General features: G+C 36.8%; 1 protein-coding gene across 1 annotated transcript in view; it reads right to left on the reverse strand.

Moving 5' to 3' along the window:
- Positions 1 to 15148, reverse strand: part of RunxA (RUNX family transcription factor Runt related A) — a 41483-nt gene that overhangs the window by 13118 nt on the left and 13217 nt on the right. Inside the window, exon 2 of the mRNA XM_073088771.1 lies at positions 6897 to 7010. Coding sequence (XP_072944872.1) covers positions 6897 to 7010 — 114 coding nt within the window. The remainder of the gene's footprint in view (positions 1 to 6896; positions 7011 to 15148) is intronic.

The raw sequence follows: 15148 nt of genomic DNA on the forward strand, positions 1-15148 counted from the left end.
CTGACTATTATCTAGTAGATTCGTGTGTTGTCATTTGAGTGAATATCGTTTTTGAAGGACAAGGCCGCTTTTGTGTTTACATGGTATTGTGTTAACGTCTCTATATGTTTATTTAATCTTTGGTTAATTAATGCCAATAACGTTTGCGTATACTATTAGTAGTAAAGATTATATTAAAATAGTGAAACAAAAAATATACCACGCTATAAAAGGTATAAGAAATATAAATGTATTAAATCAATCAGGATCGCACAAATTATTCACACGACAACGCGCTGTCTATGCCGCGACATAGTTCAATCTGTCGCGCAAACGGTCCCCGCACCGTGAAGTGCGAAGTGGAACAATCATTCATTGGTAATATTAGATTTTTCTGACTATTATCTAGTAGATTCGTGTGTTGTCATTTGAGTGAATATCGTTTTTGAAGGACAAGGCCGCTTTTGTGTTTACATGGTATTGTGTTAACGTCTCTATATGTTTATTTAATCTTTGGTTAATTAATGCCAATAACGTTTGCGTATACTATTAGTAGTAAAGATTATATTAAAATAGTGAAACAAAAAATATACCACGCTATAAAAGGTATAAGAAATATAAATGTATTAAATCAATCAGGATCGCACAAATTATTCACGCGACAACGCGCTGTCTATGCCGCGACATAATTCAATCTGTCGCGCAAACGGTCCCCGCACCGTGAAGTGCGAAGTGGAACAATCATTCATTGATTATATTAGATTCTTATATCTATTATTTCGAAATGTGTGTTTTTTTATAATATAGGTGTAGCAAACGAGCATACAGTCCACCTGATCGTAAGTGGCTACTGCCGCCCATGGACATCTGTAATCAACCCCAGATAGGATTAGATATTCCTACCTGAGGTTGGCCACAAATGCGCCGCTACCCCTGAGGACTAAGCTAGAACGCCTCGGAAAAGTCTGTCTCCCTTACCACACCCTTCAAACCGGAATCCAGCAGCGCCTAACACTGCTGTTAGTAGGTAGAAATAGGTGTAGCGGTGGTACCGCCGGAGTCGAACCACAAAGGGTTCTACCACCTTCAATCTAGTATGTGTTGAAATTTGAATATTAAGTATTGATAATAATATAGGAATTAAAATGCAACGAGCACGGTTCAACCGAAAAGATACTAGGTACAGCTACACCTATCGTAAAAGTAGTTTTTTCGTTTCGGTGGAGGGGTGTGGATGCGGTGGACGCAAGTTAATTTAAGAGGCGACTATCTTAGTCTTATACTTTACGTTAACGTATTAAAAAAAATATATAATGGAACCATCTTTCATTTAGATAAAATAATAGCCTATCTTACTATCCATTCCTGTTCTATGAAATTTTTACCAACCATCTGACTTCGTTGTAACTACTTTAAAATAAATAGGTAATTATGTATCCGAATTCACATAATGAAACTTTAATACTGTTAGGAATTGAAACGCATATTCCTGAAAATACTTATGTTAAGTTAAATGTTGCATATTTAATCCGGATTAAATAACATGAAGGACTGAAAATTGTGAAATACGATAAGCAGCGAAATTCACATTATCTACTGCGCGACGCGCTACTCGATATTGCCAACTCAACTCATTATCCCCAATACAAAACATCGTTCAAAATGCTGCAACTGCAATTAATCCATACGAACTCATTTATATTACGGCGGAGAGCATTAAATTGACAAAATGCAGCACACATCGAAAAACAATTGAGAACGTCGACGCACCGACACACGCACACGAATTTTGAAATGCACACATGTTTGGTTCCCGTCGTAAAGGTTCGAGTGTATAAATCAACGGCACAACAATTACACACTTTCATGGCAAGTTGGAATTAGAAACTGTCATTTGCACCGTTCGAGGGGTCGCGAGGGGGCAGGGGGTATGTTACAGATGGGAGGGAAAAATAGGGTGCGGGCGGCAAGGGCTACTGTGGACCTGATTAAAGGATTACACCGAGGGGTGGCGTCCGGTCTAGTTAGATTTATTATGCCAAGTATTTCAACTAGTTAGCCCTGCTTCAGTATTTGTCCACCGTGTGGAATATTCTAATTCTGAGAAACGTTCGCTCGACCTTTGGCAATGACTTCACAGTAGGCTGATATGGAAGGTTCAGAACTGAAATAATATCTTCAGTGTAAGGCTAAGCTGTTGTGGTGTCTAGTTAAATACGCCGCTTTATTTAGGGCACAAATGTAGTACATATGTGTCTATTATGTAAGTCTACAATTTTAGTTAATGGTACATGCACTTGGCTGGTTAGTTCATCTGAACTAACCAGCGTCGAACGTCTTTGAACATAACAATTCATCTAATGTCAGATTCTTCACGTTTACTACATATTTAAATTTGAAAAAGTACATATAATTAATTTTATATTTTTTGGGTATTTTTGTTTATTTTTATGGAAACGTTGTATAATATGTGGCACTGGCAGCCCATAGACATCTGTAATCAATACTAGATGGGATTGGAGTCCCACTAGAGGTCAGAAATATAATTCTAGTATATAAACTTGAACACAGAAAACTTCTGTTAAGGTAGAAATAGGTAAAACGGGTTAGTAAGGAGATAGACTCCTGTATTTATACTTGGATGTACGCAGCTATTAGAAATTAATTATCACTTGCTTAACGGTGAAGGAAAACATCGTGAGGAAACCTGCATACCTGAGAGATTTAAAAAAAAAAATCTCAAAGGTATGTGAAGTCTACTAATATGCACTTGGCCAGCGCGGTGGACTATGGCCTAATCCTTCTCATTATGAGAGGAGATCCGTGCCCAGCAGTGGGACAGTAATGGGTTGTTGTTGATGATGATGATGATATACGCAGCTATTTGGACCTATGAATGTGAAGCGTTAACTTATTATTACTTCCCATACACTATTAATGAAATCAAATTTAACGATCTCATGTACATTGTGCATTGCTTGCACCTATTACGATGTTTACGTGTGAAGTAAACAATAGTTAGTCACGAGCGAGGCGTAAAATCGCGCGGGTGGTCCTCGGGCGTGCGCGCGCGCTCCAAAATAGCCATTGCTGCCTTAAAAACATCGTTAATAGTCAACCGAATATTAAATTGGAGGCGGCTACTGCGCATCGCCCAGTAAACCGAACCACCGAACCACCCACCCGGTGGATAAAAATAGGAAACAAGGGTATAGGGTGTTCAATGTTTGTGATATCCGCACTGTTATTACTCCTATTTGTGTCGGTATGGAAATCGTAAAACGTAATTGGCTTGACAGTTTCTGATGCGCAGCTCTGGCCTGATCCAGGGAATTTTGTAACATGTTTCAAATAATTGTGATATAATTTTGTGATTACACTCTTAGAAAAATGGAGTACCTAATCACCGATTTTAGAAGTATATATACACGGAGAACTAACAATAATAGTAAATTGTATAGTACTAGTTAAGTACAATAATTTGTCATTCAGAGGACATGATTGAATACTAAATATTAGAAAATGCTATCAAATGAAAAACGAGAGTCGTTTTAGGCCCTTGTATTTTTTTATAATGTAGCAGACGAGCATGTAGTCGACCTGATGGTAAGTGGCTACTGGTTTCCATGGGCATCTGTAATCAACCCCAGATGGGATTAGATGTTCCTGCCGGAGCTCGGCCGCAGATACACCGCTACCCCTGAGGAGTAAGCTGGAACGCCTCGGATAAGTATGTCACCCTTACTACATTATGTTAATACTAAGCTTAAGAATGGTAACCGTACATTTCGTAACGTATCTAAATCAATATTTAATTCATTGTTCGCCCAATGATCGAAATCTATTTTTACTATGTTTTGGCATATTAGCTGTAGTTTCCCAGTAGCTACCAAACGAATATAAAGGTACTGATACAGTTTCTTTGTATCTATTATTTAAATAATCATGCGTATCAATTCACTATACAGCAAATGAGCACCAAATGTTCCATAACACCCGGTGAAGATTGAACAACACCCGCCATTAATATGCCCGCATCCCGTACTTGTTCTACACTCAAACTTACTAGAATTAAATAATTTATCGCCTTCGTATAGACGTTGAAGGCATAATAAATCAATATGCAGGGCATGCACACACGCGCGGGGTGGTTAGCCCTCCCCCCCTCGTGAGCCCTTTCTTGACTAATTAATTAAACAACCGATTCATTACAGCAGCCTCCTTTGTGCCCTCACATTCGTCTACCGAAGGTACAGACAGCACGGATGCTTCGCATTTTAAATGTGGAGTACTTTTTGGAAATATGTTAGATACAAATAAATCTATGTCAGATTAACACAGATTTAAGACCTTAAGTAGGTACCTACGGCACTTAGTAAGAAAATGCTGACGATTTGCTCATTTGACCTTCCAATAGTTGCGTCGTTTTGCTATAAAAGCTATTTTCTAATTAGACCTTTTGCGAATTGGACATATTGAACACTTATATTCGATTCATCATAATGTAATGTAATTAATTGACCTTCAAATAGTGGTTTTTATGGAACCTTTAAATAAATATTTTGACTCTGATTTTCACGTTTTGCTACTTAGATGTATTGATCATAAGGCTTTAAAAATATTTTAGGACAATAGGGTTGCTTCTTGATTAATCAAGTTGATAAATATTTCGAGGGAAAAGTTAATAATTTTAAAGAGATTCATTCATAATAGGTTAACCTAGCAATGTACAAGACTCATTAACTTTGAAATTAAACCAACCGGAAACACAAACGTAATTATTATATTTAAAATAAAAAAGAAAAAATATGTATAAAAATCTATTTTTTTTGTATCGCATAGAAAAGTATTTGTATCGCGGACGGTACCTAACCCTTTAACGCTCGGGCTCCAAAGGCCGACACTATCCCGCAGCGTGCAATTATTTTAATTTCTTCCACGTGATGAGGATTGATCGAACATTAGGTGTGATTTGGAGTGGGTCGCTACGGCCCCGTCATTTGTAAACGTCAGGCTCTCTCTACTATTTAAATTGCGCTACGTTATCATTAAGACCTTAATCCACCTACCCTGTCTTGTATCAGCATTGTTCTTTAAAGTAAATAAACATTCTACCCGTATAGTGCCATACTAGAATAATTAGTATCGTGGGATCGATAGGCGGACTTTAAGATAAGCGTACAAAAAATCTAGCTAAGAAGGGGCTCTAAATTGTTTATTTAAATTTTCCTTTGGTCGGACATAGAATTTAGGAAATTTGTACAGAAAAATTGGTCAATATTGTATAAATTATAGGATTCTGTTATATTTATCAGAGTTTTTAGAGATTTTAAAGGATGAAACAAGACAAAAATTTAAATGGATAAAAATGCAAATTTGTTAATTTGTCTTCACTTTCATGACATGGGTAGCGGACCTATAAGCTAGTGGTAGCCTCTTCGACTGTAAGAGGAGCCCGTGCCCAGCAGAGAGACAGTAATGGGTTGAAAATATTTGCTACGATTCACTGACTCCAACAATATTAGCAAACGAAACATACGTTGTTACTAATAAAATTTATACTCAATTCATTTTTTACAAATACTTAAGAGTAAATGCTTCATTCAAAAACAAAAGAACGAGTATCTCAGAGTACCTGCCATTGTACATTACATGAGTATTTAACAGAAAATCTCGTGAAGGGTTTCTTAGTAACAAAATGGAAATTATTAATAAATTGCCTTCATTAGGACGCTCGTTTTCGAATGTTTTGCGGTTACGCTCGCTTGTACTTTGGATTGTTTTGAAATTTGATGGCACCCTTTTAGTTTCGTGTTTATTCACAATGATGGCCGCGGAACAAACATTTTAAATGAATATAAATATAGAGAGTAGAACATTTATAATTATGTTTTTTCAAATTGTACTTTACTTGACAAATTATAAGTGTGTAAGTATAAAGTCCTAGTCCTTCTTATTGGGTTTAATCCTTCTCATAGTGAGAGGAGACCCGTGCCCAGCAATGGTACAATAATGGGTTGATGATGATGATGAAGTTTAAAGTCCGAGGTACAGACTATTTACAGAGCGTCTTTTCATTTAAATATAAGTCTTAGGGTCAAAACTTAATACCTCTTGCTTTATAAGCCGGAAATAGCGCACCATTGCCTCTCTTCCCATAGATATCGTTGCTTTTTATAGAAAGGACCTATGCCCACTTGTTCCGTGATGCTTTGTCTCATTTACACAAAGTGGTGAAGCGAATTTGCTTACCCACTAAGGGCGCCTACCAAAATCTAGTCGTTTGACGCTTGAGTTCGCAGTCCAAATTTGACCGTCTACGATCGACCGTCGACCTTCAGTAAGCAACGGTTGGCCGAACTTTACTGTTAGGAGCCAAAAGGATACTTGGTGAGGCGAAGTCGCTCGTCATTTGAGGCAGTCGATTTGAACTGAACTGAGGAAATATTCGGCCGACTTGAGCAAAAGAAGTAGTTTGTCGAAGACAGTAGACGCGGTGTAAGCAAGTCCTAAGAGATGTAAGAATGGGTTCGACTATGTACAATCGTGGAAGCAACTACTTAGTCATTGTACTAGAAAAGCTATTTATATATTATCATCATTATCATTCATCCCCGCTTAGAGTAGTGTTAACACATTATAGGTACACTGTAACGTCTGAAACTATACTTCACAATATGAAAGAGCGAACTCGTAAACTTCGTACACATTAAAACATTATAAAAAAATTCCAAGATGTAGTTTTAAAGTGATAGTCAATTTCTAATACGTACAACGCACATGACTAAAAAGTACCTTTGATTCACATAACACTTTTAAAATCGACCCAAATTCATATCAACAAGATACAACTTACAACATTAAAATGTAGTATTTTACGTAGTTTAACTAATCCAACATTGAAAAGTAATACGAACTGGTTTTCGAGCGTGGTTCCCTGGGCCCGTCCACCGTCACCTTGATGGCCTTGTTGTAGGTGGTCACCTGCGGCGGCGTGGTCGATATTGTGATGGTGAGCGTGAACGACTTGCCTGCAACAATTGAAATTGACATTAGTACCTATATAATGTATTTTTGGCCACGGTAACACATATTAAAATGTAACACACTATTCATAGTTATTTACTAGGGTACCGTTTGCCGTGCCATGGACACGAATAGACAAGTACATTTTTTTGTTGGTGAGGGGGCAACTTTCAAAACGTATCCGACGCCGTGGTTGGTGACACCGGGTTTTGTGGGACTTTTACCGCACTAAAACCCCCAGGTGGCCGTCCTTAGCGTTTGGTGGAGAACTCCGGGATCATCAACCGAACACAACCGAAATCCTCCTAACGCGATGCCCTTCTATCGGGCTCTGCCCTGGGGGGAGCAATTAACGCTCCTCTCACACCCTTTTAGTCACCTCTTACGACAGGCAGGGGATACCGTAGGCCTATCCTGGTCCCGGGACTACAGGGGCAAAATAGACAAGTACTTAGATTAGATAGTTATGATAGATTAATAATGTTTTGTTAGATAGGCGCATTTGGTGGTAGAAAAAATCTATCAATAAAGGTTAGAGCCGTGTAGTTGGAGCGAAGGGATACCATCGCCAGACCAATTTCGAGCAGATATTGCAGTACGGTTTAATGGTGTGGATGTCGCTTGACTTGCATATGCAACCGACTTAGTCCTCAGAGCCTGTAATCGGTTTCATGCACAACCCATGCTCTACTTGAAGTTGTCCATGTCCATGGACGGCATGACCACTCACCAACAAGTGTATCTACAGCATACTCGTTTGTTACTTCATTCTTATAAACGAGATTTTTATGTGCTTCAAACTTCAAACTAGGCCTTTGTGTTACCTCTTAGTATGAGTTTCTACGTTTTTACAAAAATTGATATTTTTGTATTTGTTTACGTATTTGCCCATACATTTCCAATCAGCGCCCCTACAGGCCCTTGTATCAGAACTGATTGGAGAAGTATGCGAAATACGTATACAAATAAATACAAACACAGTCATTTTTGTAAAAACGTAAGAACTCATACTAAGGGCACAGTATTCATCTACTTTCAGACACATAGAGTAAGTATAATTATTCATAAATTAATCGACTACTGACAATATTCTGGCGTCTATGTTATGTGTGTGGAATTGACCACTATTCGATTGTTCTCTCGATGTGCATTTGATGTTCTAATTTGAATATGGTGGCTTGTAACGTTCATTTTAAACTAGATAGTACTAACAGCTCCCATAACATGAACATAATGTTTCTATTCCATATATAGTACTGGAAAAAATTAAGGGATCAAAAAAAAATCCAAATTTTTCGGTAGTTTTCAACAGGCCGTAACTTTGAGAGAAATGGTCGTACAGGAAATAAAAAAAAGGAAATTGTAGCTCCAAGTGTCTAGTCTTTGGATTAGAACTTCAAAATTTTGTAGCTTCCGCGGTTTCTGAGTAATCGTAGAAAAACCAGCAACAAAAAAATTTTCAAATTTTTTTTATTTTTTTATGTTGGTCTACGGGCGTGGAAAAAATTTTTTTAGCTTAACCACCATAAGGATCGGATACTTTGTTCATTTAGCTTTAATTTCTTTTTTTAAGCACCCTGATACGTCCACTCCTCGCTGAGATATCGGTCTTCAAATGGAAAAGGATCTTTTTGTCTTTGATTATCGATATCTCAGCAACCAATGATCGTACAGAAAGTTAAAGATGGGTTTCAAGAACTTGAATAAATTCCCCTTAACGACTGTCCATTGTTTTTTCGAAAAAAAATGTTTTCTTTCTGTCACATGAATTTGAAAATGCAACAAAAAAAGGGCTTTTGGTGGTTTTTTGGAAAATCAAGCGCTGGATCGTAAATATTGAGGAAACCACTAATGTTAAGTGTGCCTTTTACAGTTCAATATGTCCACAAAAACCCTACAAAGAATCAAATTAATCCAGCCAGCCGTTTTTTTGTTTCACTTGATCGAATTTTTGAAAAAATTAAAGGATCATGTTTTTTGCTCTGAAAAGCTCATAATTTTTAAAAATGAGAAAAAAAATTGTTATTCCGAGCTTTTTCCACATTTTTGTTCCAGAAAGTGCTTAAATTTTCAAAAAGAAAAGAAAAAAAAACTCCGAAAAAACAATGGACAGTCGTTAAGGGGAATTTATTCAAGTTCTTGAAACCCATCTTTAACTTTCTGTACGATCATTGGTTGCTGAGATATCGATAATCAAAGACAAAAAGATCCTTTTCCATTTGAAGACCGATATCTCAGCGAGGAGTGGACGTATCAGGGTGCTTAAAAAAAGAAATTAAAGCTAAATGAACAAAGTATCCGATCCTTATGGTGGTTAAGCTAAAAAATTTTTTTCCACGCCCGTAGACCAAAAAAAAAACTAAAAAAATTTTGAAAATTTTTTTGTTGCTGGTTTTTCTACGATTACTCAGAAACCGCGGAGACTACAAAATTTTGAAGTTCTAATCCAAAAACTAGACACTTGGAGCTACAATTTCATTTTTTTTTGTTTCCTGTACGACCATTTCTCTCAAAGTTACGGCCTGTTGAAAACTACCAAAAAATTTGCAATTTTTTTTTGATCCCTTAATTTTTTCCAGTAGTGTATTATTGATAGAATACAAATATATGAATATGTTTGATCTTTTACAATTTCGTATATATAAATTCTTATACATTATAATTTAAAATATTACCTCAATTATATTTTTCAAGTTATAGTAGTTCTGATGCGCTTGAAAACCCGACCAATTATATTGTTGTCGTGCCAGTTTAGACAAGTAATTCTATTATTTTATTAATTACGCCAAAGAAGTACAAATTCTTGGGGCTTTTCGTCTACTTTATGTTTATCTACTGCTACTATGAGACTTAAATGGTACCGATCCTGCCCACAAGGCAAAAAAAATACATAATATAGTTGAGAACTGTAGAAAGTTATTGTCAGTTGGCAAAATATTTTATTACGTACATACTACTTATATATTCAAAATATTACCAAATGCAATGAAGGATATTAATGATGCTTAATGTGCGATTGTAAAATATTTGCACAAACTTTTTACTCAGAGAGCAAGCAATAAATTCAATCTGTGGTCAGTTCTTTTCGCCGGGCGCCCACTTTTTGTAGTTCGATTTTGATCACTTGTTCGAAAAGTTAAAAATTTATTGCCGGGTTTGTTTTCAATTTTGTATGTCGAATGAAATTTGCACCGATACGTTTAGGTCGCAACGGTCGCGACGGAAATAATTGTCTATCAAAAAAATACCGACGCTTTCCATCGCAATTCAGATCGAATGTACACAAAATAATAAATTAAATTAAAGTACTTCACTACAAAGAGATCGCTGTCGAAATTACAATGACGCGTCCGCTGTCAAAATACTGTCGAGCAAAATAAGCACTCGAAGTGAAATCTCATTCAGCAGTGGAGAGCATAAAAGAGCAACTCATCCACAACACATCAGAGCGCGTCACAAACAACGGGCCGACCACTTCATCACAGCATAACCGGCAATAAAAAAACATTTCCATCTGCGGAAAAACCACAGTTAATATTAAATGACCGTCCGTCAAAGCTGTATTGTAGAGCGCTTTGCCGAGCGCTGCGGGATGCAGCCAATACCGATTTTGTGATTTTTCCACCCCCTCGCCGGGGTCGGGGGGAGGGGAGAGTGACATGTAAGCTTTAATGGGGCCTGAAGCGGCACGCCGCTGGCTACACGCGAAAAAACTGAAAAAAAGCCTCATTCATACGTGATTTCATGTGTAGGCTACTTTCTGCGGGCACGGTGTGTGGCTCGTTAAAAATGGACGCCGTACACGAGTCCGGCTTGTTGCGGCCTATCGGAGTTTATTAACGCGACCCGAGAGGAACTCACGTCGTTAACACTTACCGACTTGCTCCCAATATTTATGCAGCGCTCGCCTAACATATTTGTGATATGTACTACTTTCTGTTTAGTCATACTCGTACTATTGGGCTTTCTTTGGTCTTACCGGTTTAGTGTGTATTGTATTTAACGTTTTAAAATATCCTTCCTTATTTTTTTTTTATTATTTAATTATGTATTGCATGTCTTTTGTACTTCTTTTTAAACAAGATTAAGTAATAAGGTGAATAAATAAATACAGTTTAAAACTATAAATACATAAAAATAATATTATAATGTTATTATTTAAAAATATATGAAATTTTATAAAAAATATGAAATATCTAAATCGTCACATTTTTTAAAATTACTTTTACAAAATTGCTTATTATTTGGGTTGATCTCTTGCATCATACAATTAAAACGTTAAGATTTGATTATTGTACGTGTGAATAGTTAAAAGATATAGACCTCTCTGTCAAAGGCCCGACTCGCAAAAATAGGCTTAGCATAAGATGTCCATTGTTTCTCAGATCGTATGGGTTTTTACTATAGTGTGTTCATACTCAGGGAGTGCAGTGATAGCCTAGTGGTTAAGAAACGCGTCCTCTCGATCGAGGGTCCGAGGTTCAAATCCCAGGCACTTCTGATTTTTCAAAGTTATGTGCGTATTCAAAATTAATTATCACTTGCTAAACGTTGAAGGAAACATTGTGAGGAAACCTGCATACCTGAGAGTTTTATAAAAAAAATCTCAAAGGTATGTGAAGTCTACCAATACGCACTTGGCCAGCGCGGTGGACCATGGCCTAATCCTTTTCATTATTATTACGATAATGGGTTGATGATGACTCAGGGTGTGATCACGGTTTGTGAGCGCCATCTTGGTAGGCATGTGTAGCGATGCCTTTCTATAAGTGATGTTAGTTATCAAATCTTTAAATTATTATTTTAAGCAACAACCTAATAATTCGGGCGAATTTGAGCAGAAAGTGTCTTGTAAAACTTACTACATACCCAGTTTTGGTTTTCGGTTAGAATTTTCTTTATTACTAACATATGTTTATAACCTATTAAATGTTTCTTCACCCATTTTGCTTGAGTTAATTGTTATTATTAAAACAAAATGAATGAAACATTGCATTAACAATTGTTAAAAAAATGCGTTAAATAGGAACTGAATTATCTGCGTAGGGCGGGCGGTTCGGTGCCGCCGCAACGCGTAAGTACATCGGCTCAAAGGGAACTTAATAATAAGTCAGACCAGTTAACATTGGTCATGAAAATTTTAAAGGAAATTAAGGCAATTGATATTACGGTTCAGAATATTAGTTAAAGGACTTTTTTACAGACAAAGCCTTTTTAGTAGTAGGTAAGCATACGGAGCAACGACTACAGTAAATGCAAGACGCGTTAATTCTTAATCTTTGGAGCGAAGAACAATAAACCGTCATTGCCGGTATGATTTGAAATTACTTACTAGAAACCCAGTCAAACTATTTAGGGGCGGAATGCCATACAAGAAAACAAAACTCCTATTACGAAATCCTTTTAACTACGTTTGAAACAAAATAAAAACAATTGTCGTTCATAAAACTCATTACTAAAAAGGAATATACTGAAGCAATCGCTTGTTATTAGATAACTACAATCTACCTGGTTTTTATGCAAAAACTAAATCAGACTTCACGCATCGTAAAACTACATACAGCCTTAATTCACACACCCGATCGGTACGTACCGTCGGTACACCTCCCTAACACTCATTAACCTCACGAAACTTACACCAAACATAAGGTACACCAAAATCATAAAACATACATAATTCGCATGAAATTGGCGATCAAAGAACAAAACGAATGGCTCTCGGGACGGCGGTAGACAAGAGAGTGATGTACCGGTACCGGTAAAACTACCTACAGCCTATATTCACACACCCGAACGGTACGTATCGTCGGTACAGCTCCCTAACACTCATTAACCTCACAAAACCAGCATTCATATACACCAAAATCATAAAACATACATAATTCGCATGAAATTGGCGATCAAAGAACAAAACGAATGGCTCTCGGGACGGCGGTAGACAAGAGAGTGATGTACCGGTACCGGTAAAACTACCTACAGCCTATATTCACACACCCGAACGGTACGTATCGTCGGTACAGCTCCCTAACACTCATTAACCTCACAAAACCAGCATTCATATACACCAAAATCATAAAACATACATAATTCGCATGAAATTGGCGATCAAAGAACAAAACGAATGGCTCTCGGGACGGCGTTAGACAAGAGAGTGATGTACCGGTACCGATAAAACTACCTACAGCCTATACGCACACACCCGAACGGTACGTACCGTCGGTACACCTCCCTAATACTCATTAACCTCACAAAACCAGCATTCATATACACCAAAATCATAAAACATACATAATTCGCATGAAATTGGCGATCAAAGAACAAAACGAATGGCTCTCGGGACGGCGGTAGACAAGAGAGTGATGTACCGGTGCCGTGCCAGTCGCGGCTCGCCACGGGCCTGTTGCCGCGCCTAAATAAATAACCCCACTTAATGTTCCGTGCACACGAATCACGATACCATAGCGCCGTTTTTACGGCGAACAATCCCTCACTCACTCCTTGTGACGCTAAACGAATGACGAGCGTTTATGACGTCCTAAACGGTGCTATTGATTTATATGTAGCGTTAAATTTATTGTGTTTATTTGGTGTTTATATTACGAAGTCCTGTGGCCTGATGGTTTGAGAATTTTATAAAATTACTAGCTGACCCGGCAAACGTTGTGTTGCCATATAAATAAAAAATGTTAAAGGTGAACAACCCTTGTCACTTAGGGGTATACAAAATAGATAGTAGCCGATTTTCAGACCTGCTGAATATGCATATAAAATTTGGTGAAAATCGGTAAAGCCGTTTCGGAGGAGTACTGTAACTAACATTGTGACACGAGAATTTTATATATTAGATTTTCCATTAAACTTTCAACAGTAATTTCAGATTTCATTTTCATGATACCTGATATTTTAACACTCTTTTAATTAGCTTGGGTTGTATGTACGAGTATGTATGTATGTACGTAACAGTAACGGAATCTTTGAACCCGATTTCTATCCACTTTGAACGTTCAGTTTAATTCAAAATTTTGAAGAATTATCAAAAACCGATGACAATACACGATTTTAATAATTTTGTACCATTACTCTTATCAACATCCTCAGGATTAACGATTTTCGAGGCGAGAGAAAGCGCCTTAGGGACAGTTCAGGCAAAGTTACTAGATTGATTTTTAGCTTTGAAAAATAATAATGTTACTTCCTTATAACTCAAATGTACTGAAACATATCTATAATGCCATCTTGTAGAATGATTTTTAGGATTCCGTACTCAAAGGGTAAAACGAAACCCTCCGCTGTCTGTTCGTGAGTCACATGGTTTTATCGCTTAAACCGTAATAGATAGACACTTGATTTTTTTACAGACGATGCATAATGATGGTCGCTATAACAACAAATACTAAAAATTAATAAAATAAATATAGTTCAAAAAACTAAAAAACACGCTTTTATGATAAACTCAAAACGTGCTTTTCGAAAACTGATAAGTGGATTTAATATTTTTCTATTTATTCAATTTATCTAGAGTTCCCGTGCAACTAAAAATGTACTAAAAACATTGCCGGGTACATATTTTTTCAATCGTTCAGATTAAATTGAATTATCAAATAATAGTTTCCATTCAAAGTATAGTTAAAAACAATACTGCTTTAAAATCATTCCTCTATAACATTTTTAGAAAATAAACACTGAAAACAAAACTTGAAACGTCCCTGTAGGGCGTCCCCTCGGTGGTTCGGCTTTGCTTTAGATAATTGATTTACTCCTGATATATTTGCTCTCATCATTTTTAGAACACAATTTTAACTCTTGTAGAACTTAAAAGATCCACACATAAATAAAATTGAGGTGTTTGTTTGTCACATTAAAAAAACTTTTTACTAACTGCATAATTATGGAAGTATACACGGTACTCTTTATAAACAATCTATTATAATTTATTTTATGTGTGTGTATAATTTATTTTATGTCTCTATCTGTTTATTCTGAATAATGTCTGTCGGCAGTTTGTTGATGTCATATGGAGTAAATTAAGCTACTTTTATTATAGAAAAATAATGAAGGTTCCGTACAAAAAATGAAAACCTATAAAATTTCCCAATACTGTTTTAAGCGCGGGTAAAATCGCGGGATACAGCTCGCTACGAAA

Source organism: Epargyreus clarus, unplaced genomic scaffold (assembly GCF_041222505.1).
Source record: "Epargyreus clarus isolate Ecla_fem2 unplaced genomic scaffold, WU_Ecla_fem_2.2 ptg000027l, whole genome shotgun sequence".
Lineage (NCBI taxonomy): Eukaryota > Metazoa > Arthropoda > Insecta > Lepidoptera > Hesperiidae > Epargyreus > Epargyreus clarus.